This window comes from Mobula birostris, chromosome 8 (assembly GCF_030028105.1).
Source record: "Mobula birostris isolate sMobBir1 chromosome 8, sMobBir1.hap1, whole genome shotgun sequence".
Classification (NCBI taxonomy): domain Eukaryota; kingdom Metazoa; phylum Chordata; class Chondrichthyes; order Myliobatiformes; family Myliobatidae; genus Mobula; species Mobula birostris.
The window spans coordinates 140,166,877-140,193,821 of record NC_092377.1 but is presented as its reverse complement, the minus strand read 5'-3'; the positions used below and the strand labels follow the sequence as shown (position 1 = coordinate 140,193,821).

The following is a 26,945-nucleotide window of genomic DNA, read 5'->3' as shown; positions in this document are numbered from 1 at the left end:
CTGAAGAAATTCTTCCTTATCTCTGTTCTAAGGAGACCCCTTCTATTCTGAGGCTGTGTCCTCTGGTCCTAGACTCCCTCGCTGTTGGAAATCCACTCTATCTAGGTATTATAATAGTCAATAAGTTTCAGTAAGATCCTCCCTCATTCTTCTAAATTCCAATGAGGATAAGCCCAGAGCCACCCAATGCTTCTCGTAGGACAACCATTTCATTCCCAGGATCATTCTTGTGAACCTCCTCTTGTGCCTCTGCAATGCCAGATGAATGTCCTGAGCCCTGCTTGCTGTAGAGCATTGGGTTTCTAGGCTTCTTGAGCACCTGTATTTACTAACCATTATCTCAACTACAGCCATTAAGCCCTAGTGCTTTCAGTTTAACCTTATCAAGTTAATTTTGACCGGCATGCGTTTCCCGCATTCTACGATTATTTAAAGAAGACTCTTATTCAGTGCCTTAGCGGAGTCATTGTGCTGGAGTGAATAAGTTGTCTTGTGGTGTCGTCCCGTCGCTTCCCCAGAGGCTCTATTGGTGTTCCGGTCTAACCTCCTGTTTCCATCTCGTCGGGGTGGGGTGGGGTGGGGTGGGGGGGTGGTGGAATCTATCATCCTCAGCTCCTGGGTCAAGTTGTAAGCCTGCCGTCCTCTGGTCCTGGGCTCAAGTCATTGTCAGCACTTCCTGTGACCGTTCCTTCACACTTGGGTCCAGCCTGGTCCTCTGAAAGCAACACCGTGACAATAAGGGGCACAAAACTGCTCACAATACTCCAAGTGCAGTCTGACTGATGCTCTATAAAGCCTCAGCATTGCATCCTTCCTTACCACCAGCTCAGTTTGCAAGTTAACCTCTGGGGAATTCTGCATGAGAACTCCCAAGTCCCTTTGCACGTCTGATTTCTGAATTTGTTCCCCATTTAGGGAAACAGCTTTATTCCTGCGATTAAAGTGCGTGATCATACACTTCCATTCACTGTATTGCATCTGCCACTTCCTTGCCTATTCTCCTAATGTGGCTATGCCCTTCCTTATCGCTACCTGTTCCTCCATATATCTTCGTATTGTCCGCAAACTGGGTCACAAGGCCATCAATTCCGTGATCCAAATCAATAGCGTAAGATGTGAAAAGAAGCAGCCAAAAACTGAAAGAAGCAGTGCCCTATAATTGCTGCCATCTTCTTCAGTTCCCTACCCTTCTGAGCCACAGTGCCAGACTCAATGCCAGAGACCCAGCTGCTGTTACTTGCCCTCAGGTAGCACCCCCCCCCCATCAACAGTACTCAAAATGGAATACTTATTGTTGAGAGGGACGGCCACAGGAGTGCTCTCCACTATCTGGCATTCTCCCTTCCCTTTCCTGACTGTCCCCTGTAGCCTTGGGGTGACTACCTCCCTGTAGCTCCTGTCTATCACTGCTTCACTTTCCCTAACGTGCCGAAGGTCATCCAGCTGCAGCTCCAGGTCCCTAACACGGTCTCTACAGAGCTGCATCTTGATGCACCTGGCACAGACGTGGCCTCCTGGAAATCCCACATTTCACACCCAGAACGGAACCCTGGCTCTGTAGACATAACCCCTCATCTCTCTGGAGTTGAATAAGAAATAAGGAATGAACTTACCTAGCCTCCGCCTGTTCTCGCCGAAGCCTTGTTATGCCAAAGCCTTACTACTCTGACTCAAGACTACTCCGACGATAATCGCTCCCATAAATGATGTCCAAGATTGCTGAGCAATCACATTTAATTGGATTACAGAGCAACAATGCAAAGTATTCAGGGATTTTTCAGTACAATGTCAATTGTTACTGGTGCAATACCTATGTATCATCAAAGAACCCCAATATCTTGGCCACACCATCTTCTCAGTTACCATTGAGCATGAGGTACAGAAGCCTGAAATCCCAAACCATGAGGTTCAAGAAGAGCTACGTCACTTCAACCAATCAGTTCTGGAAGTCCCTCGTCACTACCTCTGTATAATAACACCATGACCACTTTGATCACTTTGCACAACAATTAACTTTTTCGTTCTAATTGTGTTCCGTCTTGAAAAAAAAATCATATAATTTATGTTTAGTTTATGTTTTGCTTGTGAATGTTGTGTCTCAACTGCTATGTGCTTGTGATACTGCTGTGATTAGGTTTTCCCTTGCAAATATAAATATGACCAAAAAAGAACTTAACTGATTTTGCTCTGCACTCCCAGTGTGGTGCAGCTCGAAGCTTAGCACATTGCGTTCTTTATGGGAGTTAGGAGATACAATATCAAAATAGCAAAATAAGAAAGCAAAAAAACTGCAGGTGCTGCAAGTCTGAAATAAAATCAGACAGTGTTGGAAATTTTCGGTACGTCACGCAACTTCCAGGCTGAGAGACACAAAAATAACTTTTCAGATCAATAGCTGTGTTTGGGCCATTTCAAAGAAAGGTCAACAGTCCAAAATATTAACAGCTTTTCTCCCAAAACATTTCCTAAACTGCTGAGTATTTCAAACATTTTATGTTTACATCTTAGGTCAAATATGAGATTGAGAATCTGGGGTCCTTCCTAAACCCATTGAAGACTCTCCTTATTTCAAACCTTGGTCATGGATGTCCCACAGTTTATCTGTTTCTCACAAAACATAAGAAAATCTTCAGATGCTGGAGTCTCATAAAAGCTGCCTGGCCTGCTATGTTCCTCCAGCATTTTGTGTGTGTTGCTTTCATCGGTTCCTACTAGTTTTAAGGTAATTAGAAAGAAGGGTAGGACTGGTCCTTGGGTTGAGATTCTAAATTAGAGAAAGGCAAATTTTGATGGCATCAGAAAAGATCCAGCAGATGTGGATTGGGGTAGGCTGTTTACTGACAAAGGAATGCTTGGAAAGTGGGAGGACTTCAAAAGTGAAATTTTGAGAACATATTTTGTATGTTACTATCAGAATAAAAGGAAAGCTAACAGGTTTAGGGAACTTTAGTTTTTGAAGGATATTGAGTCCCTGGTTAAGAAAAAGGAGGAGCATTGCAGATATAGGCAGGTAGGAACAAATGTGATACTTGAGGAGTATAGGAAATGTAAGGGAACACTTAAGAAGGAAATCAGAAAAGGTAAAAGAAGGCATGAGGGTGCACTGACAGACAAGATCAAAGCAGAATCCCAAGAACAAAAGGATAACAAGGTACAAATTTAGTCCACTTGAAGGTCAGAGTGGTTATCAATACATGGAGCCAAACAAGATGGGAAACATCTTAAATGGACTTTTTTACTTGGAAGATGGATACAAAGAATTTAGGAAGAACAGTAGTGAGGTTGTGGACAATGCTCAGGTGCTTGCTGTATTGAGACAAATTAGAGTGGATGAATCCCCAAGGCCTGACAAGGTATCCCCTCAGATCTTGTGGGAGACTAGTATAAAAATTGAAGGGTCCCTGTAGAGGAACTTAAAACGCCCTTAGCTACAGATGAGGTGCTGGAAAACTGAAAGATAATTAAAGTAATTCTGTTGTTCAAAAAAAAAACGTTGTAAGAATAAGCAGAGAAATTATAGGCCAATGAGCCTGAAGTCAGTAGTAGGTAAATTATAGGAAGATATTCTAAGGGCCTGATTAGAGATAGTTAACATGGTTTTGTGCATGGTAGGTCGGATATAACCAATCCTATATTGTTTTTCAAAGTGGTTACCAGGAAAGTTGATCAAGGAAAGGCAATGGCATTGTCTACATGGACTTTTGACAATGCCCTACATGGGAGGCTGGTTCAGTCTATTCACATTCAAAATGAAGTAGTCAATTCAATCCAACATAGGTTTCAGAGGAGAAGCCAGATCATAATAGTAAATGGTTGCCTCTTTGACTGGAATCCTGTGACTAGTGGTATGCCACAAGGATTGGGGCTGGGTCAGTTGTTGCTTGTCATCCATAACATCGATCGTCATTTATTAATGATTTGGATGATAATGTGGTGAACTGGATCAGCAAATTGATACCAAGATTTCCAAGCTGGGAAAATGGGATGAAAAATGGCGGATGGAATTTAATGCAGACAAGTGTGAGGTGTTGCACTTTGGGAGGACAAACCAGGGTAGGACTTACACAATGAATGGTAAAGCTCTAAGGGGTGTGGTAGAGCAGAGAGATCTGGGAATACTGATCCATAGTTCCTTGCAAGTGGCATCACAGGTAGATGAGGTCTTAAAGAGAACTTTTAGCACTTTAGCCTCCATAAATCATAGTACTGAGTACACAAAATGGGATGTTCTGTTGAAGTTCTATATAACATTCGGGAGGCCATATCGCAAGTGTTGTATGCAGTTTTAGCCACCTACCTGCAGGAAAGACTGAAAGAGCACAGAGAAAGTTTTGAAGGATGTTGCTGAGATTGGCAGACCTGAGTTGTAGGGAAAGGTTGAACAGGCTAGTACTTTATTCCCTGGAGCGGAGGAGAATGAGGGGAGATTTTATAGAGGTACACAAAATTGGGAGGTATAGACAGAGTTAATGCAAGCAGGCTTTTTTCCACTGAGGTTGGGTGAGACTAGAACTAGAGGTCACTGGTTAAGGATGAAAGATGAAATATTTCAAGAGAACCTGAGGAGGAACATTTTCACTCAGAGGGTGGTGCGAGTGTAAAATGAGCTTCTAACAGAACTGGTGGATGCAGTTTGATTGCAACATTTAAGAGAAGTCTGGATAAATACATGGATGGAAGGGTTTCGGAGGGCTATTGTCCAGGTGCGGGTCAATGGGAGAGGGCAAAATAACAGAACAGCACAGACTAGATGGCTGAAGGGCCAGTTTCTGTGCTGTAGTTGTCTATGAGTCTATTGTAATGTAAGGAATTACAGGCAGGGCACATCAGTAGATGACAAATGTCTAAGCTCTAAATGTCCACAGTTCAATGGTCAGTTGTGGCTGAGTGTGAAGGACTCCCTTCTCTGAGTCTGTGGGTTAAAGACCTGTTTTGGACATCTGAGCACAAGAGTCTTAACCCACACAGCAACTCTGCCATCATTCAGATGAGATGTTAACCAAAGCCCATCTACTCTTTCATTTGGGCATAGAGATCCCATAATATTACGGGAAAAGAAATAACATTATCCCTGGTATCCTGGCCTGATCCTTCAGTCAGCCTTAATGATACAGGCATTTGCTTGTAATCACACAGCTGCTCATGGGAGCTATCTGTGTGCAAATGGGCTGCTGAGTTTTCCATGTTATATCAGCGGCACTGGTTCTTCAGTATTGCACTCACTTTAAGATATTTTCCGAAGTCCTGTCCATATAAATGTAACATTTATTTATGTTTATCGCTGGAATGGAGGGACGTTGATCATGTATAGGCGGAAGTGTTTAGTTTAATTCAGCATTGTGTCCACCACAAAAATAATGGGATGAAGTGCCTGTTGCTGTGCTCTTCAGTTCTATGTTCAATGAAACTTTTAGAATTAGTTTTCAGAGTTTCACCCATTGTGGACCTCCATTTAGAAACTGTCTGGCCCTGTGCAAAGTGATCAAACCCGAAGCTCAAAGTAATTGAATTGAATTGACTATTACTTACATCCTTCGTATGCATGAGGAGTAAAGATCTTTACATTATGTCTCCATCTAAATGTGCAATTTATAGTAATTCATAATAAATAGTATGTACAACAGGACAGTCAACATAACATAGAAACACAGTTGTATCAGTGAGAAATAATCAGTCTGATGGCCTGGTGGAAGAAGCTGTCCCGGAGCCTGTTGGTCCTAGCTTTTATGCTGTGGTACCATTTCCCAGATGGTAGCTGCTGGAATAGATTGTGGTTGGGGTAACTCGTGTTACAATGATCCTTCGGGCCTTTTGTACACACCTGTCTTTGTAAATGTCCTGAATAGTGTGAAGTTCACGTCTACAGATGTACTGGGTAAATTTCCTATCAATGTACATACAGTATATGTCACTCTACCCCGCGATTCATTTCCCAGTGGGCATTCACAATAAATGCAAAGAAACACCATAGAGTCAATGAAAAACAAGACAGAAAAATAACCAAGGTATAAAAGGTACCAAAATGTGCAAATAGTCATAGTCATACTTTATTGATCCCAGGGGAAATTGGTTTTCGTTACAGTTGCACCATAAATAATAAATAGTAATAGAACCATAAATAGTTAAATAGTAATATGAAAATTATGCCAGTAAATTATGAAATAAGTCCAGGACCAGCCTATTGGCTCAGGGTGTCTGACCCTCCAATGGAGGAGTTGTAAAGTTTGATGGCCACAGGCAGGAATGACTTCCTATGACGCTCAGTGCTGCATCTCGGTGGAATGAGTCTCTGGCTGAATGTACTCCTGTGCCCACCCAGTGCATTATGTAGTGGATGGGAGACATTGATCAAGATGGCATGCAACTTGGACAGCATCCTCTTTTCAGACACCACCATCAGAGAGGCCAGTTCCATCCCCACAACATCACTGGCCTTACGAATGAGTTTATTGATTCTATTGGTGTTTGCTACCCTCAGCCTGCTGCCCCAGCACATAACAGCAAACATAATAGCACTGGCCACCACAGACTCATAGAACATACTCAGCATTGTCCGGCAGATGTTAAAGGACCTCAGTCTCCTCAGGAAATAGAGACAGCTCTGACCCTTCTTGTAGACAAACTCAGTGTATTTAGCCTCAGCCTGAATACAAAAATAAATAAGAAGAAATAAATAAGCAATAAATATTGAGAACGTGAGATGAAGAGTCTTTGAAAGTGAGTCCATAGGTTGTGAGAACAGTTCAGTGTTGGGGCGAGTGAAGTCATCCCCACTGGTTCAAGAGCCTGATGGTTGAGGAATAATAACTGATCCTGAACCTGGCTGTGTGGGTCCTGAGGCTTCTGTACCTCCTTGCCAAAGACAGTAGCGAAAAGAGAGCATGACCTGTATGGTGGGTGTCGTTAATGACGGATACTACTTTCCTGTAACAGCACACCCTGTAGATGTGGTCAAACAAGGCAAACATAGTGGGAAAATGCATTTGATTTATAACAATGGGTTCCTGAGAAGACAGAGGAGGTGGGATTGTCTCCCAACTCGTCAAGACAAGCCAAGTTTATTGTCATTTAACTATATACATGTATATAACATATATAACCATATAATGTATATAGAAATGAGGCAACATTTCTCCAAACCAGGGAGTACTCCTCCCCTAGTCCCAATTTCACAGGAGATGCAGTTAATTCCCAGAGCCAAGCCTTAGCGATAGGAGCACAGTTAAACATAAGACATTATTCAGCCTCATCCGACCTCATCCAGTATTTGGTGCCTCAGTCAAGGCTGCAGTCTCTAATCTGGTCTTGGAAAGTGCCCAGACCAGTGTCTATCCTAATTCCTCAATAGCACACCCAATTATGAACCTGCTGTTATTATTTCCTTTAAGAGCTTATTTATGATCATAAGACCATAAAACATAGGAGCAGAATTAGGCTATTTGTCTATCAAGTCTGATTTATTTTCACCTCAACCCCATTCTTCTGCCTTCTCCCCTTAAGCTTTGAAGCCTTTACCAACCAAGAACCTAACAACCGCTGCTTTAGATATACCCAATGAATGGCTTTCACAGCTGTCTGTGGCAATGAATTCCACAGATTCATCACCCTCTGGCTAAAAAAAAATCCTCCTCATCTCTGTTCGAAAGGGAGGTCCTTCTATGTCACCATTCAGGGCCCCAGACAGTCCTTCCAGGTGAGGTGACACTTCACCTGTGAGTCAGCTGGGGTGATATACTGCATCCAGTGCTCCCAATGTGGCCTTCTATATATTGGCAAAACTCGACGCAGACTGGGAGATCTTTTTGCTGAACGCCTATGCTCTGACCGCCAGAGAAAGCAGGATCTCTCAGTGGCCACGCATTCTAATTCCACGACCCATTCCCATTCTGATATGTCTATCCACGGCCTCCTCTACTGTAAAGATGAAGCCACACTCAGGTTGGAGGAACAACACCTTATATTCCGTCTGGGTAGCCTCCAACCTGATGGCATGAACATTGACTTCCGCTAATGCCCCACCTCCCCCTCGTACCCCATCCGTTATTTCTTTATATACACACATTCTTTTTCTCTCTCTCCTTTTTCTCCCTCTGTCCCTCTCACTATACCCCTTGCCCATCCTCTGGGTCTTCTCCCCCCCCTTTCCTTCTCCCCGGGCCTCCTGTCCCATGATCCTCTCATATCCCTTTTGCCAATCACCTGTCCAGCTCTTGGCTCCATCCCTCCCCCTCCTGTCTTCTCCTATCATTTTGGATCTCCCCCTCCCCCTTCCACTTTCAAATCTCTTACTAGCTCTTCTTTCAGTTAGTCCTGACGAAGGGTCTCGGCCCGAAACGTCGACTGTACCTCTTCCTAGAAATGCAGCCTGGCCTACTGCGTTCACCAGCAACTTTTATGTGTGTTGCTTGAAATTGAATTTCCTCATGTTTGCGTCTTTCTATGCTGTACCCTCTGGTCCTAGACTCCCCCATTAAAGGAAACACCCTCTCCATGTCCACTCTATCTAGTCCTTCCAATATTCAATAGGTTTCAATGAGATCCCCGACATTTTTTTAAACCCCAGAGATTACAGGCCCAGACCAATCAAACGCTACTTATACATTAACCCTTTCATTCCCTGGTTCATCCTCATGAACCTCGTCAGGACTCTCTCCAACAACAACACATCCTTTCCTAGGTAAGGGGCCTAGAACTGCTCACGGTGCTCCGTGTGTTCTGGCCAATGCTTCAGAAAGCATCAGCATGCCTTCCTCACTGCCGACTCCAGCAGCATGTTAAACTTCAGGAAATCCTACCCAAGGACTCCAAGTCCCTTTGCACCAACTGAGCTCTGAACTTTCTCCCATTTTAGAAAAGTCTGTGGCTTTATTCCTCATAGAAAGTGCATGACCATACACTTCCTTATACTGCTTTCTATCTGTCACCTCTTTGCCCTTTCTCCTCATCTGTCTAAATCCTGCACACGTGTGTAGTTGGGCTTTTCGGACTGAGACGCAAAGAACCAACTCATTCTCTCTGCGCTGGATGTTCCAGTCAATATACTGGTAAACACCAAGGATTAATTTAGTCCAGGTTATTTGGGACTCCTGCCTGCAGGAAAACCACAGCACATTTGCACCACTTAAAATCATTTTTCTCACAGGCTTACTGTACTGCTTTAATATTTGATTTTATTCATTACCTGGTGCTGTGGTTGATTCCAGGGCCACCACTTATCGCACTTCCCAGATATACCTCTATGACTGGGCAATAACTGACCTTGAATTGGTGAGGCTACTCCTTAGTGCAGTTAGGAAAGGATTTCCAGGATTTAGACCCACTGGTGAAGAACGACAGCTGGTGCTGGAGGAGGAAGCTGTAGATAGTGGTGCTCACCTACCCTGCAGGACACGCCCCCTTTGGTAAGCACGTCTGTAGCTTGGGAATTGCTGTTGGGAATACCCTGGGCATGTGAATGCAGAGCATCTGTTGAGGGTACACAATGCATCCACTCTGGAACCAGTCAGCGGTGGAGGGAATGAGTGTTTCGGGTCCCTATCAACCAGACTGTTCTGTCCTGGGTGGTGTAGAACTTGGGCAGTATAAGGTGATTGGATTTGCACTCATCGAGACAAATGCCCCCATGAACCTAGTACAGTACAGGTCAAATCTGTTGAATCACCTAGGAGGGGACTGGGTGTAGGTACTGCCTTTCAATTAAACAACAGTTTAGATTCAGTCAACTCCCCTCCACCCCACAGTCACTTACACCAAAAAAAAAGGAACACTCAATTATTTCTGTTTGTAAAAGATATGTCTTTGAGATTGGCTGATATTCTGTACCTTCATTCAATTAGGTGGTACTAACCAAAAGTAAATACTTTAATTAAAAATCCAGTGATAATTTAAATAGCAGCAACTGAATTATGCATCTCCCTTAACTTGGATCTGTAATCCAAACTGGCTGCTTCATTAAGAGTGAGCCTCAATTAACAGCTTCATTACACCAACACACACATTGATATCTACTTTAAAAATATTCTGTCACTTCCAACATGCACTAGATGGGCGTGGAATTTTCGCATCCGCAGCTGTTTGTGCTGCACGGTCCCTCTGTATGGTGTACACGGTCTCTGAAAATCGGTCTGCAGATCTGGGGTGTTGGTGTTGGATTATTATTGTGACATGTGCAGAGATACAGTGACAAAGATTTTAGTTGCATGACCAGCTGAGGCAGAATGCAACCTGGTGATGCAGCAATAAAACGGTACCCACGATCACGGGTGAGTTTCTTGGCGGCTGTCATTTGGACTGAACAGAGGCGGTGTACCCTTGTCTCGGGACTTGAGAGGCCCCACTGTGGGATCTTCCCGTGCATAAATTTGCTGCCACATGTCCGTTACAATGGCAGGTACTCATCAAAAATGCCACATCTCATTGGGACATCCTGAAAGGAATGTGAAGGACACTCTATAATTGCAAGGCCAGTAAAACTTTGGAGACCCGATGTCACTGCGTTCGGATATGGCCCAAAGCGCGGAGTGAGAGACACTGAAAGTGGGTCGATAGTTTACAGACCTTAATGCGAACAGAATTAGAGGGAAATAAAACAATAAACGCTAGGTCGAACAGGGCCGTTAATTGAAACTCTCAAATGGAAAATGAAGCCAACACTGCAGCTGAAAGGAATAACTAAATATAAAACCAATATCGCTAGCCTACAGCATCAGGTGACTCGACAGCCCAATTTTCTCAGGCAAGGCCGAAAGCAAGCTGACAGCAAAAAGTTGTGGTGCTTTGGTCAAGTCTCAACAAGCACTATGATGAAAAGAATGGAGTTAAATACCATCACAATGAAATAATAATTAGCTGGCACATGCATATTCATGAGTGGAATTACTGTATCTGCTGCGCTGCCGATTCCGTGGCTGTGTCACCCGAGATTTACATGTTGCTGCTACAGTAATTTATGTGTTGTATCCCAGAACTGCCTCTCTGTGTTGGGACAAAATCCATTCTTTGCATTCTATTGACAGGTTTGTGAAACGCTTTCTAAAACTGATTAGCACCTTTAGATGCTGGAGACCTGTTCAAGGATGCTGCTGTTCCAAAATCTGTACTAAAGCAATTAGTGAGAGAACCAGAATCAGGTTTATTATCACAGACAACATTGTGCAATACATAAAATATAATAAGGATATATAAAAATATGTAGAGCAAAAAGAGAGGCAAAAATAGTGAGGTGATCCAGAATTGGCTTGCCCACAGAAGGCAAAGAGTGGTTGTAGACAGGTCCTATTCTGCATGGAGGTTGGTGACCAGTGGTGTGCCTCAGGGATCTGTTGTGGGACCCCTTCTCTTTGTGATTTTTATAAATGACCTGGATGAGGAAGTGGAGGGATGGGTTCATAAATTTGCTGATGACACAAAGGTTGGGGGTGTTGTGGATAGCGTGGAGGGCTGTCAGAGGTTACAGCGGGACATCAATAGGATGCAAAACTGGGCTGAGAAGTGGCAGATGGAGTTCATAAGTGTGAGGTGGTTCATTTTGGTAGGTCAAATATGATGGCAGAATATAGTATTAATGATAAGACTCTTGGCAGTGTGGAGGATCAGAGGGATCTTGGGGTCCGAGTCCACAGACACTCAAAGCTGCTGCGCAGGTTGACTGTGTGGTTAAGAAGGCACACAGTGCATTGGCTTTCATCAACCATGGGATTGAGTTTAAAAGCTGTGAGGTAATGTTACAGCTGTATAAGACCTTAGTTAGACCTCACTTGGACTATTGTGTTCAGTTCTGGTCACCTCATTACAGGAAGGATGTGGATGCTATAGAGAGAGTGCAGAGGAGATTTATAAGGATGTTGTCTGGATTGGGGAGCATGCCTTATGAGAAAAGGTTGAGTGAACTTGGCCATTTCTCCTTGGAGCGATGGAGGATGAGAGGTGACCTGATAGAGGTGTATAAGATGATGAGAGGTATTGATCATGTGGATAGTCAGAGACTTTTTCCCAGAGCTGAAATGGCTAACACTAGAGGGCACAGTTTTAAGGTGCTTGGAAGTAGGTACAGAGGAGATATCAGAGGCAAGTTTTTTTACACAGAGGGTTGTGAGTGCATGGAATGGGCTGTCGGCGATGGTGACGAAGGTGGATACGATAGGGGATAGGTACATGGAGATTAGAAAAATAGAGGGCTGTGGGTAACCTAAGGTAATTTCTAAAATAAGTACATGTTTGGCACGGCATCGTGGGCTGAAGGGCCTGTATTATGCTGTAGGTTTTCTATGTATCTATTTTCATCCTATGTTCAGAAATCTGACCGTGTAAAAAAGGGCTCATTAGAGCTGTCGAAGCTGTTTCAAGAAACACCAGTGGAGCGGAGGGTGACCAGGATGGGGCTATATTCTGAGACAGGAAGATCCAAAAGTCCTGGATCTATCAGGATAGCACATTTGAGAAGTCGAGGCCGTGCAGGAGGACAGGTCTGTTTGGTATAAACTGTTGAATGGTAGTAGCATTAACAGAAACCAGATGCTATTGTCACTGAGCTGGGAATCGTTACTGTTTCTAAAAGCAAACATGTAGGATAAACACAGATGCTCAAAGATTCTCAACCAAATGTTAAAGGATGGCACAGTGCAAAGAAATTGTAATAACCAGGCTGCTCACTGAAGGGAACACACTCGTTATTCCAATATTTCCCACCGAAGAAATAAAAGCAGAAGGTCTCGTGTTAACCTGAAGGACCTCTACGTGTGATGTAATGTGGTCTGAAGAAGAGACATTTTTAATCAGAATGTGCCTTGGGATACTGTAGTTTGTCTGCAAAGGATTAGACAAAACTGAATGCTCCCACACATCAGCCTTCCCTTCTCTATGATCTTACAGAGCAGGGAAGGCACTCCAGTAATCCCCTCGATCGCCGGCAATTTAAGTTTCACGTAAATTGGCGTTACATCAGAATGCCGTGTTCACTGAAGTTCACTCCGCTCGTCCTCAGGCTGACAGCTTTCCCATCTGTCCCAGTCCCATCTGCCTGCGTTAATTCCGTATCCCTCTATGCCTAACTCACCCTGACCCATTCCCTACCTGTTCACATGTCTATAAGTGTCTCTTAAACGTCTCTGCTTCCCCCACCTCCCCTGGTAGCAATTCCAGGCACCTACCGCACTTTCAGTACAGCATGCCTCGCACATCACACTTGAACATGAAAAAGAGATTTGTATCCTTCTACTTCACTCTACTATTAACCCTTTGACATCTTCAAAAAAAAGGCTGCGTCTGTCATTGAGGACCCCACCACCCCAGACATGCCCAAGGAGCCTGAAAACACTCGTGTTTTAGGAGTACCTTTTTTTCCCCCTGTGCCATCAGATTTCTGAATGAGCAGTTAACCCGTGTACATTTCCTCACTTTTATTTAGCATTTTCTCCTCTATTTCCCACTGTTTACTTTATGTACGCATGTGTGTGTGCGCGCGCACGCTCTTCTACTGTAATTTAATTGTTTTATTGTGTATTGCTACGTACTGCTGCCGTAGAACATCGTATTTCACGACATATCCAATGACATTAAACCTTTGGCTCATATTCCGATTCCTTGCCGATAAACCGTGCTCTTAAAAAACTGTGGCTTTGGATCTTAAAAAAAATCCGTTATGTTCCTAGATAATCGAAATGACTGCCACAATTCCAGAGGTAACTACGACAATTAACATGTTCCGTTTAAAACCAATATATTGTTTAGTATATACTAAGATTTAAATCAAAATGATTTTATTTTAATGATGGATGCCTGAAAAAGGCGGCATCCATCATTATGAAGCCCCATCACCCAGGACTGTTGCCGTCCAACAACAAATTTTCACGACAAATGCCAGTGATAATAAACCTGATTCTGAATCAGTTCGTGAACAGAAGTGGGAATTTTAAACGCAACAATTCAGGTGTACTGGAGCAAAATGCAAACTGCAGAAAAGACTCGGCGGAGCAGGCAGCATCAGTGTCCAAAATGAAGGGTCTCGCCCCAAACTCCCGACTATCCACTTCCATCGGCCAATGCTGCTCGACCCGCCGAGTTCTTCGCAGTTTGACTGTTGCTCCAGATTCCTGTATTTGCAGTCCCTTGTGTCTCCAAATCAGATGCAGGTATCAAAGGGAGCACGCTATTAACCTGGGGTGTGAACTAGGTGGCTTAAGAAACAACCAAAGCGTAAATACAGTTTTCAATGTTTATTAAATTACGAAATCACCGCATCATTAACAAAATAATTGGCTCTACCGCCAGCGTCAACAATAAATAAACTGTACACTCTGTTCTTCCTGAGATTTTGTTTCAAAAGTCCTTTAAAAGTTCTCCAGCTGCTCCTGAAAATCTACCAACTTGTGTCCTTATTTATCAAGTGGCCATCAAACCAGTTCCTTAACGGGACTTTCGTCAGTCCGTACGGCCACTGAATTCACGCATCTATGAGATGCAAGTGTCCATTCCATTTCGAAACTTTATTTTAATTTCTTCTGCCCTCAAGCCGCTTCACGAAGCGAACTTTTGCAATGAAGAAAGTTCCATCCTTTCCACGCTTTGCAGAGCTTCACATGCTCGGGAGATGGTGCGCGGTGCTAAACGGCCACGGACTCCCACTCTACGAGAAGATTTTCATCGATTTCCAACCCATGCGGAACAACTGCATGAGCTTCGCTTTCCTGCGGACTCTGAGAGCCAGCAGCGCTCGGCTGATCTCCTCGCTGCTCTGGTTCGAGCAGATGATCCGCGCCCTCTCCTCCGCTTTCTTGTCCCCGGACCTCTGGAACAGCCTCTGCATCGCCGTGTGGTTGACAGAATGGAAGATGTCAGGCAGCGCTGCCTTGCGGAGGTGCGTGTCGAAGCGCTGGCCGTAAACCAGAGGGCTGACCAGCTGAGAGTAGGGTCCGCACTCCTCGGCTGAGCTCATGGTGATTTGTCTCTGAGCCAGGCCTCCCAAGGCTGCAAGTCTTCAGGAGCTGCACAGAGCCCCGTACCGCCTGGTATTTATAGGCGAAGAGAGCCTGCACGACTGATCCCAGGGCGTCCACACGGACAGCATCCGCCCAGCCCTGGCGCCTTCAAAAGCTCCACCTCTGTGTCTGTTGTACTCCCCAGACCAAACTGTACAGACGCGTGGAACATCTGCAAATGCACTTATTACAACTTCTCCCTTCCGCAGAATTAAACATTTTATTGCATGCAAGCTATTTCCCAAAATTAAAATAAAAGCCTTGCACAGCTTGTATAAATACAGACAAGCAATACTGTCGATTTTATACATTCATAGTACTGCAGAAATGTGTGTCTTATAATTCTGGACAATTTGAGGTTGATTTGATATTGTCCGACAATTTGATATTCTTGATACCTATGAGGAGGACGTTTAGAATTTGGCATCAAGATTCGCACAAGACCAGGTTCAGATGGCCTGCCTGGTGCTCTACCATCCTGTGTGCGATATTTACATGCCTGACCTAGCATGAGAAGTCAGCTCCAGCGGACTGTGCAGATGAGAGCTATGGTGACATGCAATAGCCAGGAAGGTGGGACTGCAAAGTGCTGGGCATGGCAAGGCACGGGACAGGTCATGATCATCTTCTGCGACCAAGGATGCAACCTAGTTTGTGATGCTCGCTCGTACCCCTAGACCCGGACTTCTGAGGTTGAGAGAGTGGAACCACACCAGTGTAATGGCTTTTCCGCTATAAAACCTTCCCGCACAGGTTTCCTGCCACCGGCGAACCCGATGGACAACAGCCACAAAAACTATAAAAGTACTAGCAACAATGTGCTGGAGGAACTCAATCAGTGGCAGGAAGGAAGTTCCTTCTCCTTCAGCCTTTTCCATCTATCCAACCTCCCCCCCCCCCCTCAGCTTCTTACTTCATTCCCCCTCCCTCACCAATCTGGCTGCACCTATCACCTCCTAGCTTGTACTTCTTCCCCTCCTCCCCACCGTCTTATTCTAGCTTCTTCCTCTCTCCGGCCCTGAGGAAGAATCGCAGCCCGAACTGTCAACTCTTCATTCCTCTCCGCAGATGCTGCCTGACCTGCTGAGTTCCTCCCGCATTTTGTGTGTGTTGCTCTGGATTTCCAACAGCTGCAGAATCTCTTTGCTGATGGGGAAGGGAATTGTCAATATATTCCCTCACAGGTGCTGCTTGACCCATGGAGATCCCCCCCAGCAGGTTGCTTGTTGCTGCAGATTCCTGCAGCTGTGGCCTCCTGTACTGCCCGCGAAAGCATCAATCTCGTCAGATTCACGCACCTGCTTCAGGGGAGCGAACCGTACCCTGGCTGAGTCCAGACCGCCGAGTGGGTAAGTATTGGTGCTGCTTCTTTTCACATCATACATCAACGATTTGGATGACAGAATTGATGGCTTTGTGGCCAAAATTGCAGACAGGTGGCAGGGCAGTGGTGTTGAGGAAGCAGGGAGTCTGCAGAAGGACTTAGATGTATTGAGACAATGGGCAAAGAAGTAGCAGATGGAACATAGTGCAGTGAAATGTATGGCCACATGCTTTGGTAAATGGAATAATGGCATAGGCTATTTTCAAATATCAGAGGTGCAAAGGGACTTGGGAGTCCTTGTGCAGGATTCTCTACAGGTTAACTTACAAGTTGAATCAATGAATGCTAACATTGAATTTGCCTTCATTTATAAAGGACTAGAAAATGAGAGCAGGTATGTGATGGTGAGGCTCTTAAGGCACTGATCAGATTGTACTTGGACAATTGTGAGCAGTTTTGGTCCCCTTTTCTAAGAAAAGATGTACTGACATTGGAGAAGGTTCATGATTCTGGGAATGAAGGGGTTAATGGATAAGGAGCTTTTGATGGCTCTGGGCCCGTGCTAACAGGAGTTTAGAAGAATGAGGGGGGATATCGTAGAAACCTATCGAATATTGAAAGGCCTAGATAGATTGGATGTGGAGAGGATGGTTCCTACAGTGGGTGGGTCCGGGACAAGACAGCACAGCCTCACAATATGAAAGGCGTTGGTGGAGTAGACAGCCAGTATCTTTCTTTCACCTTCATAATGTCTAATACAACCCTAATGTCTAAAACTAATTTCCCCCGGGATCAATAAAGTATGACTATGACTATGACAAGGCGAAAGGTCGAAGGAGATGAGTGAGGTAAGGTTTTTACACAGAGAATGGTGGGTACCTGAAATGCTCTACCAGGGGATGGTAGAAGAGGCAAATGTGATAGAGTCAAAGAGTCAAAGTGAAATACAGCATGGAAACAGGCCCTTCAGCCCAGCCAGTTCATGCTAACCTTGGTTTCCACTCAGCTGCTGCCAATGTCCTGTATTTAGCCCATAGAGGCATTTAAGAGGCTCTCGGATAGGCACATGAATTTGCAGAGAATGGAGGAACATGAGCACTGCATTGACAGAAAGAATTAGTTTATTTTAGGCTTACAATTACTCAATTGATTAGTTTGACACAGTATTGTGGGCAAAGGCCCTGTTCCTGTGTGTTGTATGTTCTATAAGGGCAGGATAGAAGATTTAAAATCCGAGGCAACAGATATTCTGAGAATGCATATCATCTGGAACTCTCTGGCTTAATAGTATCAAAAACAAAGTCAACAGAGCCATCAGCATCAAATTGGATCAGCCAGTGTGAGAGTCATTATCAGAACAATGAGGGGAGATCAGGGTAACAGGACTGATAGAGGTCAGCACAGACTTAATTAACCAACTAACCTCTTCTATTCCACAACAATTCTATGATTCCACCCTCAGTGGCCATTTTATTAGGTACATTCAGTGCCTAATAAAGTAGCCACTAAGTGTATATTCATTGCCTTCTGCTGCTGTAGCTCAATGTGTTGTGCATTCAGAGGTGCTCTTCTGCACACCACTGTTGTAACGCGTGGTTATTTGAGTTACTGTCGCCTTCCTGTCAGCTTGAACCAGTCTGGTCATTCTCCTCTGATCTTTGTCATTAACAAGGCATTTACACCCATAGAACTGTCTGGCACCAAAAATCATTCCATGGACAGAGTCACTTAGATCACATTTCTTCCCCATGCTGGTGTTTGATCTGAACAACAACTGAACCTCTTGACCTGCTCTGTATGCTTTAATACACCAAGTTGCTGCTATATGATAGGCTGACTGGATATTTGCATTAATGAGCAAGTGTGCAGATGTACTTAATAAAGTGGCCACTGAGTGTTTACAGTCATCTTTGATATCACAGAACTGAACAAGTATTTGAAAGCAGATTAAAATGTAAGAAGCTAATTTTGTTTCTCCTTGTGCAGACCTCTGCATCTAATCGGCTGACATTGTAATGTAGTTGCCCGGGTATATTTGCATACCTTTCCTGCGGTTTGAGCCCATTGCCTCCTTTTTGATATTTACATGATTATTAAAAATTTATTTGCTGGCTGCCTTTGGGGTTCCTTGCCAATGAAGGTTGCTTTTCTGCATTATTTCAGCAAAGAATATTAAATGATCATCTCCTTCTGAAATAATGGTTCCAGCCTTGTCTACATTCAACATCAAAGTGGTCCAGAAAATTCCCTCATGGTCACTATAGAAAAGTCTGTCTCGCTGGACTATACAATGCAAACCCCCGTCAGATATCCTTGTTTTAAAATATTTATCATATTCTGAAGCACAGGAGAAAAATGCTATCTTTTTCATTTTTGATTGCCCTTTGCTGCACTACCTTTACTGGTAGATTCTATTGGCTTTTACACCCTACCATACCCATTATTTAGGGTGCATTCTAGATGTTAGAATGAAAGTGGGAGCTACAATTCAATTTCATAACCAAAGCCCATGCGAAGTTTCCCATGACAAAGATCACAGACTCTCTCCTGAGTGGCCAAATGAGAGTCAAATAAGAATGTTTTTCTCTATCAGCAACCATTTTAAAATTCATAAATATTAAATTGCTTATTTCTCTCCCAGCTGAAAAGTGGCACAATCATAAATTAATCATTTCAAAAAGTGCATCTTTCTGCAGTTTTGCAGAAAACCAATAATAACAGTACACATCACAACACCACGTTTGATGGACCTTTGGTATCCTAATAAGTGTGGCACCTTCTCCGTGAAATACAGTTTGAAATAATAACTTTCAAGCAGGGTAAAAATAAATTGTGAAAATATGAGAGAGAAAGAAAAGCGAAGGATAAATTGGTGCTACTAATGTAAAGAACATACAGAACTGGCTCCACTTTCAGTGCAGCTTTGGCTCGAGATCATCCTCGGAGAAAATACTTTTTTGGTGTTTTACCCTATCACGTGATGATAGAGCTGCTCACTTGTATATCAGCATAGTGGGTCTCAGGGGTTCAGGAGTCAACAATTTAAGACTCGGATGAGAGGAAGGTTGTTCTCCCAGGGAGTTGTGTATGCTTAGGGTTAAATATCCCGGAGAGATGTGGAGGATGAGGCATTGAGTGGATTGAAGACTGAGGTAAGAGTTTTGATCTACAGAGGAATCAAGCAATTTGCAGAAAATTGAATAGTATTGAAGTGCTGTCTCCTGCATCTCGTTCTTATGATCTAGTTTCAAAACAAAAGTAGTAAATACAGTTAGAGACATAAAGTTATACAGTACAGAAATAGGCTCTTTGGACCAGTTCATCTGTGATGACCAAGATGTCTGTCCATGCCTTATGTGATAATTTATTGCTGATACAACAACAGCCCTCATTTCTTTGTATTTCATAAATGGTGATAAAATAACATAGAACATAGAATAGTACAGCATAGTACAGGCTCTTCGGCCCACAGTGTTGTGCTGACCCTCAAACCCTGCCTCCCATATAAGCCTCCACCTTAGATTCCTCCATATACCTGTCTAGTAGTCTCTTAAACTTCTTAAATAAGCTAATGACATTTAGGAACTTACGTCCTGCAAGGTTATGCACTGTCAGTGACCACAGCTTGCGGAAAGTTTGTTAAAAGTACACTTCAATATGTCTATTTCCTTCTCACCGTACTCTCGATGTTCAGTCAACACCATTCCCCCCTGCATCATGACCATCATGTCGCTGTACGGCCAGGCAATGTTGCTAGCTTCGTCACGAGCCAATCCTATTGTCTAAGTTCACAGTCGGCAAGGTATCAGGAAAGTTGGCACTTGTGAATTGGACTGCAGCAGTGTTAAGTCTGCCACTTAACCCCCAGGAAATATCTTTGCATCATTTGTTGATGAACAACAAAAAAATACTTCTTTATACAGTAACCATTACCACAACCTAAGTTACATGGAAGTGATGGCTTATAACAGGGCTCTGTACAATAAAGGACACTCAAGGTTTTCAGGGAAGCTATGATTTCAAATACTCACAGCAATGTTTAATTAACCTTCATCGCTGGACTTCCTGCAACGTTTGATCGGCTACTTAAGTAATAAGTGGAGATCAGTATTGCAATTGACAACATAAAGCAACTGGAAACTCAGAAACTAATTATACAGTTCTCTGGCCGCCACGTGCTGTGACCAAATACGGTGCAATGGCACGAGGTCAGATTTGAGATCGGTACCACATTTCAGTGAGCCAGAGGACTGGGATGCAGTTTGACTTGTTCTAAATGGGACTCACTCTCACCTCTGAGCAGACTAGGCCCAGGCAGAATGGATGCTTCCTATCGTGGGGGTGTAGGACAGTCTCGGAATCGAAGGACATCCCTTTAGAACAGAGATAAGGAGACATTTGTTCAGCCAGAAGGTAGTGAATCTGTGGAATTCATTGCCACAGAAGGCAGTGGGGGCCAAGTCATTGGGTATATTTAAAGCAGAGGTTGATAGTTTCTTCATTAGTAAGGTTGTCAAGAGGGAGAAGGCAGGAGAAAGAGGGTGAAAGAGAAAATAAATCATCCATGATGGATGGAATGAGAGAGCAGACTTGATAGGCTGAATGGCCTAATTCTGCTCCTGTGTGTTATGTCTTATTCAATATTCAGCAGAAATGCACCTTTTCACTGCTAATGTTTGCACATTGGCTCTGCTGTCTCGGCACTATGATGGCACAGAAGGTCTGTGGTAATTGGGGAAAGAATTCAATGTCGATAGAAGGGAAATGCCACCATTTGCTAATCTTAGCAAAGCAGGAATGATAGCATAAAAATAGCAGCAGTGTTCATGCAAACTTTTAAGAAAAATTAGTCATAGAATCTTTGCCCTCATCAAATATTGATGGCAGAATTTATAAATAAATACTGTCATTAAAGCATGGAACTGAGGCAGCATTGCAGGTCAGTGGAGGCCATTTGTCCAACAGGTCTGTGCTAGTTCTCTGAAGAACAATCAAGTCCTTCCCATTCTTCAGAGCCTTGCAAAGCTTTTACCTAAATATATTCATCTAACTCTCTTTTGAAAGCTACAATTAAAGCTCCATCTGCCACTCTTTCAGGCAGCGCATTCCAGATCATAGCTAATCGTGTCCAGTAAACAAATTGTTCTCGTCGGCTCTGGATATTTTGTCAATCATTTTAAATCTCTTATGTCTTTGATGGGAACAGCCTCTTTCTATTTATCTTGTCTAAACCCATTGTGATCCTCCTCAATCTTCTCTGCTCTCAGATGAACAAACCTGATTCTTTGTATCTTTTTAACTGAATCACTACAGCCATTGCTTGGACAATATTATTTCATAGTGTCAAGTTGAATCATAAATAGCACATTTTAGTCCCATTTTGTACTCCTAGATATTATGGAAATCCAGGTCCTTTACTCCTTCCACCACCCAGCCCTCTGGAGGCTGTGCCAATGCCCCTGATGAATATGGTCTGCAGGGCACACACAGCCCAAACACCCATGCCTCTGCCCTGTCCCAGTAAAATATCTAGACTCCCAGACCCAGAAGCACAATAATGTAAACAAAATTACAACATTACGCAAAATCTTACGCAATCTTTTCTGCAACTTCCCCGGCTAATTTTGACAGATGATCGCTCTATTAAGGGCAACACATACTCACAACCATTTTCAAAGTTCAAAATAAATGTTATTATCAAATGTCACTATATACAATATGAGATTCATTTTCTTGTGGGCATACTCAATAAATCTATAGAATAATAACCATAACAGAATCAATGAAAGACCGCCCAACTAGGGCATTCAACCAAGGCATTTCAGGAATGAAGAACCAAACAAAATGCTAGAGGAACAACGGGACATGCAGCAGTGAATTCCTCCAGCATCTGTCGTCTTTTGTGTCTCCACTTGAAGAAGGACTATCTAATAGTGGTCCAGCATGGATCACCGGATAGTGATCAGCAGCTAGAAGTATTGATTAATTTCCTCAGCTCGTTTCCAGCGCCGATTAGCACAGGGTGATTACAGGACATAACATCTTCAAGCCCTAGCTTAATGCTGTATGTGTTATGAGTTCAAAACTCACCTCAATTGCTGCGGCATTTTCATTTATTGCATCACAGGACGTGGACTTCACCTGAAATGCCAGCATTTATCGTCCATCCCTCATTGCCCTTAGACTGAGGAGGCATTTTGACACTGGTGGAGATACATCTCTACCAAAGGAATTGTAAGGTGCTCCTTCCTTCTGCTAGCCTGCAGGTCACCCTTAGGCAAGAATTTTGACAATGGTGTGGGACTTAAACTCATGTCATTGGATTAGTAGTTCAGTACTTCAGCTGTTTGACTAGTAACTTAACCATGTTCTACTTCACACCATAATGTAAATGAAATTGTAATGCAAATTCAGTTGATTAAAAAATGCAATTTGCACGTGCTCTTAGCAATATGAAATTATTTCTCTGTTTTTTAGAAACCATCTAGTTCAGTAATGTCGTAGAGTCACAGTGAGAGAAAGCAACAAAACGGGTCCTTCAGCCCACTGAGTCTGCACTGACCATCTACACTAATCTGACAATAATCTCAGTTTTTACTTTCCCCATATTTTCGCCAGCTCCCTCCGCCGTATTCTGTCACTCATCTACATACTAGGTTAGGGTGGTGTTGTAGCGTAGCAGCACTTTACGGCGCATCCAGCGTTCGATTCCTGCCACTCTCTGTAAGGAGTTTGTACGCTCACCTTATGACTGTTCTGGTTTCCCCAGGTGCTCTAGTTTCCCCCAACGTTCCAAAGATGTACGGTTAGGTCTCGTGAGTTGTGGGCATGCTATGTTGGCACCAGAGTCGTGGCAATACCTGCAGGCTGTCCAGCACGATGCTCGCTGATTTGATTTGCATTTCACTGTGTTTCAATGTACGTGTGACAAATAAGGCTAATCTTTAACTTTACATTCACTTTACCATGCCCAGTGAACCTATCAAGCTAGACAGCCTCAGGACATATGAGAAAACCAAGCACCCAGGGAAAATCCATCGGGTCATAGGGAGAACATGCAAACTCCACACAGACAGCACCTGAGGTCAGGAATGAACCTGGGCTACCTAGTCTGGTGGCCTTGCCCCTTGCCATCTGCTAACTATAAGTGCTTTCTGAAACAGCCTCTGCATGGCGATAAATGTTGGTTTTGTCAACAACATCCACAATCTATTTAGGATTCATTTGGCGGCTATGAAAGTTGTCAACGGTAGCTTCTGGATTAATTCCAATCAAATAAGTAGGACAATAATCAGAGAATCTACATAATGTCAGAGCATTGTCAGTCAATTCTACTTTTAGGAAATATGTATCAACACACTGAAGCAAAACAATGGGAGGTTAATGCTGGGTACATTACGTGCTGTAATTTTTCTTTCTATGCGTCATTTTAAAGTCACATCTTTTAAAGTCAAAGTCAAGTTTATTGTCAGATGCACACAGAGATGTGTGCACAAGCGCAATGAAAAACAAGTGCAACTGAATCATCGGCATATTTGCAAGGAAAACATAAGTGATACACATTTTCTACATGAAAAAACACTATTAGAACAATAAAAATAAATTCCATTGTAGGATAAGGTGGTCATGGTGTTGCTGTGCCAAGGGGGTGATGAAGGCTGTACAAGAACTGAGTGGCTGAAGGGAAGCAACTGTTCTTGAATCTGGGGTTATGGGACTTCAAGATTCTGCACGTCCTGCCCGGTGGTAACTGAGAAAAGTTAGCATGGCCCAGATGGTGGGGATCATTGGTGATAGATGCTGCCTTCTTTAGGAAGCACCTCATGTAGATACTATCAATGGTAGAGAGGAATATGCCAGCAATATTTTGGGCTGAATCCGCTATGGTTTGCACTTTCCAAAATTCCTGCATTTCCAGCGCCTGAATTTTTAGCCTCATGCTTCGCATATGGTGTGCCCTGAACATTCAAAGGCACCACCTGAGTTATAAAATCGCAGAAAATTTGCGCCTCTGAGATGGGTCGTTGAACTGATTCTTCCCCATGCTAGCTGCAAACATCAGAATTCGTATGCCTCAATGTGTTAAAGGTTTCTTTCTCCACTACTGCGGGTGGGTGGGGAACGAGTAGGGGGGTGGCATGGTAGTGCAGCAGTTAGTATAATGCTTTACAGCGCCACCTACAGGATTCGGAGTTCAATTCCCGCCACTATTTGTAAGGAGTTTGTACATTTTCCCAGTGACTGAGTGGGTTTCCTCTGAGTGCTCTGGTTTCCCACCATATTCCAAAGATGCAGAGTTTGGTTTAGTTGAATTATGGGCATGCTATGTTAGCACTGGAAGCATGGTGACACTTGCGGGCCACCCAGCACAAACCTCACTGATTTGATTTGACGAAAAACAGATTCATGTCACTGTATGTTTCAATGTACATGTGACAAATAGAGCTTATATATACTGTAAATCTTTAAAAACCCTTTCAGACAATCAGCTCCAGATCCTCATGGGTGAAAAATACTTCTTCATCTCCCACTCAGCAATTCTAATAATAGCATCAAATTCTTATGGGATTCTTATCAACACAAACAGTCAGCAGTTTTGGAAAATAAAACCTTTAAATAGTATAATGTTAAAAAATTGCATATTTCGAATTGCTGTCCTTGTACTAACTTCAAGATAGAATGGCTTCATATGCTATTTTTGTGAACCGAAGCCAATATCCAAAAGAGGCGCCTTAAAAGGAAATGCAAGCAACTCGAGCGCCTGTGTTTCACCCACCTTAAAGACTTCAGAACAATAGTGAACTACAGAATTCAATTAGAGGAAACAGCTGAGGGGCTGCATTTGCCAGGACTGCTTCATCTCCCGGACATTTTATATGGCCACAGAAAGGGTGTTAGAGTGCTTCTTGCAGACAAGTTGTATCTTATTTGTCATTGTTTTCACTGCAGTCACAAATATATTGTCTTGGGAGGGGAAAGAGAGAAGACTGTCACACAATCAGTTAACCTGCGATGTTAATATCCGCCATAAATATACATAATATTGTGGAAATTGAATTGCACTAATTATAATTACTTCTGCTTAATTAACTTCAGTCAAAAATTAAATAAAAGTAATCCTATTTTAAGCAAGATGCAGAATATATTTACCCTGCAGTTCAACATGCAAGTCTTTCGTAACTCACATTGAAGACATTTCTCAGACTCGGCTTGACCAAGCACAGATGAATTGTACAAAAGTTTTTTCCTCAATAGTCTCTGCTCAATCACCAAATGCTACCACCAGTAGCATCTGCTTGACGTGCTATCTCACAAAGGCAACATCTATCACCAAATATCCCTGCCACCCAAGCTATGCCATCTTGTACCTAACATCAGGGAGGAGATAGAGAAGTCTGATATCCCACACCACTGAATTCAAGAATAGTTACTTCCCTTCAGCCCTTGCATTCTTCAACAAAGCGGCACAATCCTAGTCACTACATTAGTATGGAAATACTATGACCAGGCTGAACTGCTGTGAACTTTGTTTTTAATTGTGTTGTTTTTGTATAATTTATGTTTTTCTTGAGCATGAACCAGACTATGCTCTCCTCTCACTGCTGCCATCAGGAAGAAAGTACAGGAGCCTCAGGACTCACATCACCAGGTTCAGGAACAGTTATTATCCCTCAACCATCAGGCTCTTGATAACTTCACTCACTCCATCACCGAACTGTTCCCACAACAATGAACTCACTTCCACGGACTCTTCACCTCTGTTCTCAATATTTGTTGCTTATTTATTATTATTATTATTTATTTTCCTCAGGTCAAAATGGTAAACCCCGAGGTAGGGGCATAGCCAAGCACACTCATTTGTCAATTACTAGGAACTTCCCAACTATTCTCATGGTGTTTAGTATTGTGGCTTTCTGAAGATTTACATAGAGTAGATACTGCTTAAGCTATTGTTCAGTGTGTTTGGGATGACACCAGTTGTAGATATTACTATCGGGACAATGTATACCCTGTTCATGTTCCATAGTCTTTCAATTTCCTCTTTATTTCAGCATTTTTCTGGTGTTTTTCACATTGATTTCTGTAAGTTATGTGTGTTTGGAATGGCAATATCTATTAAATAAGTTGTTCTTGGTTGCTTATCCTGTATTATTATATAGATTGCCCTATCTATAATAATTGATCGGTCAGAATATAATTTGTGGGATTCTGGTTCTGAAACTGGATCAGGCTTGTATTTATAGTAAGGAATGATTTCATTTATGATCTTGTATTTTAAAGCAAGATTTTGATGAGTGATGTTTGCCATTTGATAATGCCTAAGTACTATTATTATTATTTCTTTTTTTTTCTTTTGTATTTGCACATTTTGTCGTCTTTTGCACCTTGGCTGTTCGTCTGTTCTGCTGGGTTTAGTCCTTCATTGATTCTGTTATGGTTCTTGGATTGGCAGAGCATGCCTGAAAGAAAACAAATCTTGGCGCTGTATATGGTGATATATATGCGCTTTGATAATAAATTTACTTTGAATGTTGCTGCTTATCTGATGTCATGTCCCCATAATGCTGCCACAAGTAGGTTTTTCTTCGCACCTGTGCAAACATGTATTTTTGCAGATAACAATAAACCTGACTTTGATCTACCAG

At 43.0% G+C, this 26,945-nt stretch overlaps 1 protein-coding gene across 1 annotated transcript; it reads right to left on the bottom strand.

Annotated features, from left to right (window-relative positions):
* Positions 1 to 14,198: 14,198 nt before the first annotated feature.
* LOC140201789 (transcriptional and immune response regulator-like) lies at positions 14,199 to 15,008 on the bottom strand. Its single transcript, XM_072266479.1, has one exon. The coding sequence runs from the start codon at positions 14,930 to 14,932 to the stop codon at positions 14,624 to 14,626; it is 309 nt and encodes a 102-aa protein (XP_072122580.1). The 5' UTR covers positions 14,933 to 15,008; the 3' UTR covers positions 14,199 to 14,623.
* Positions 15,009 to 26,945: the final 11,937 nt, after the last annotated feature.

Bases quoted from the DNA above. Each gene is read 5' to 3' on its own strand.
- LOC140201789 (XM_072266479.1), bottom strand. From the start codon at position 14,932: ATGAGCTCAGCCGAGGAGTGCGGACCCTACTCTCAGCTGGTCAGCCCT.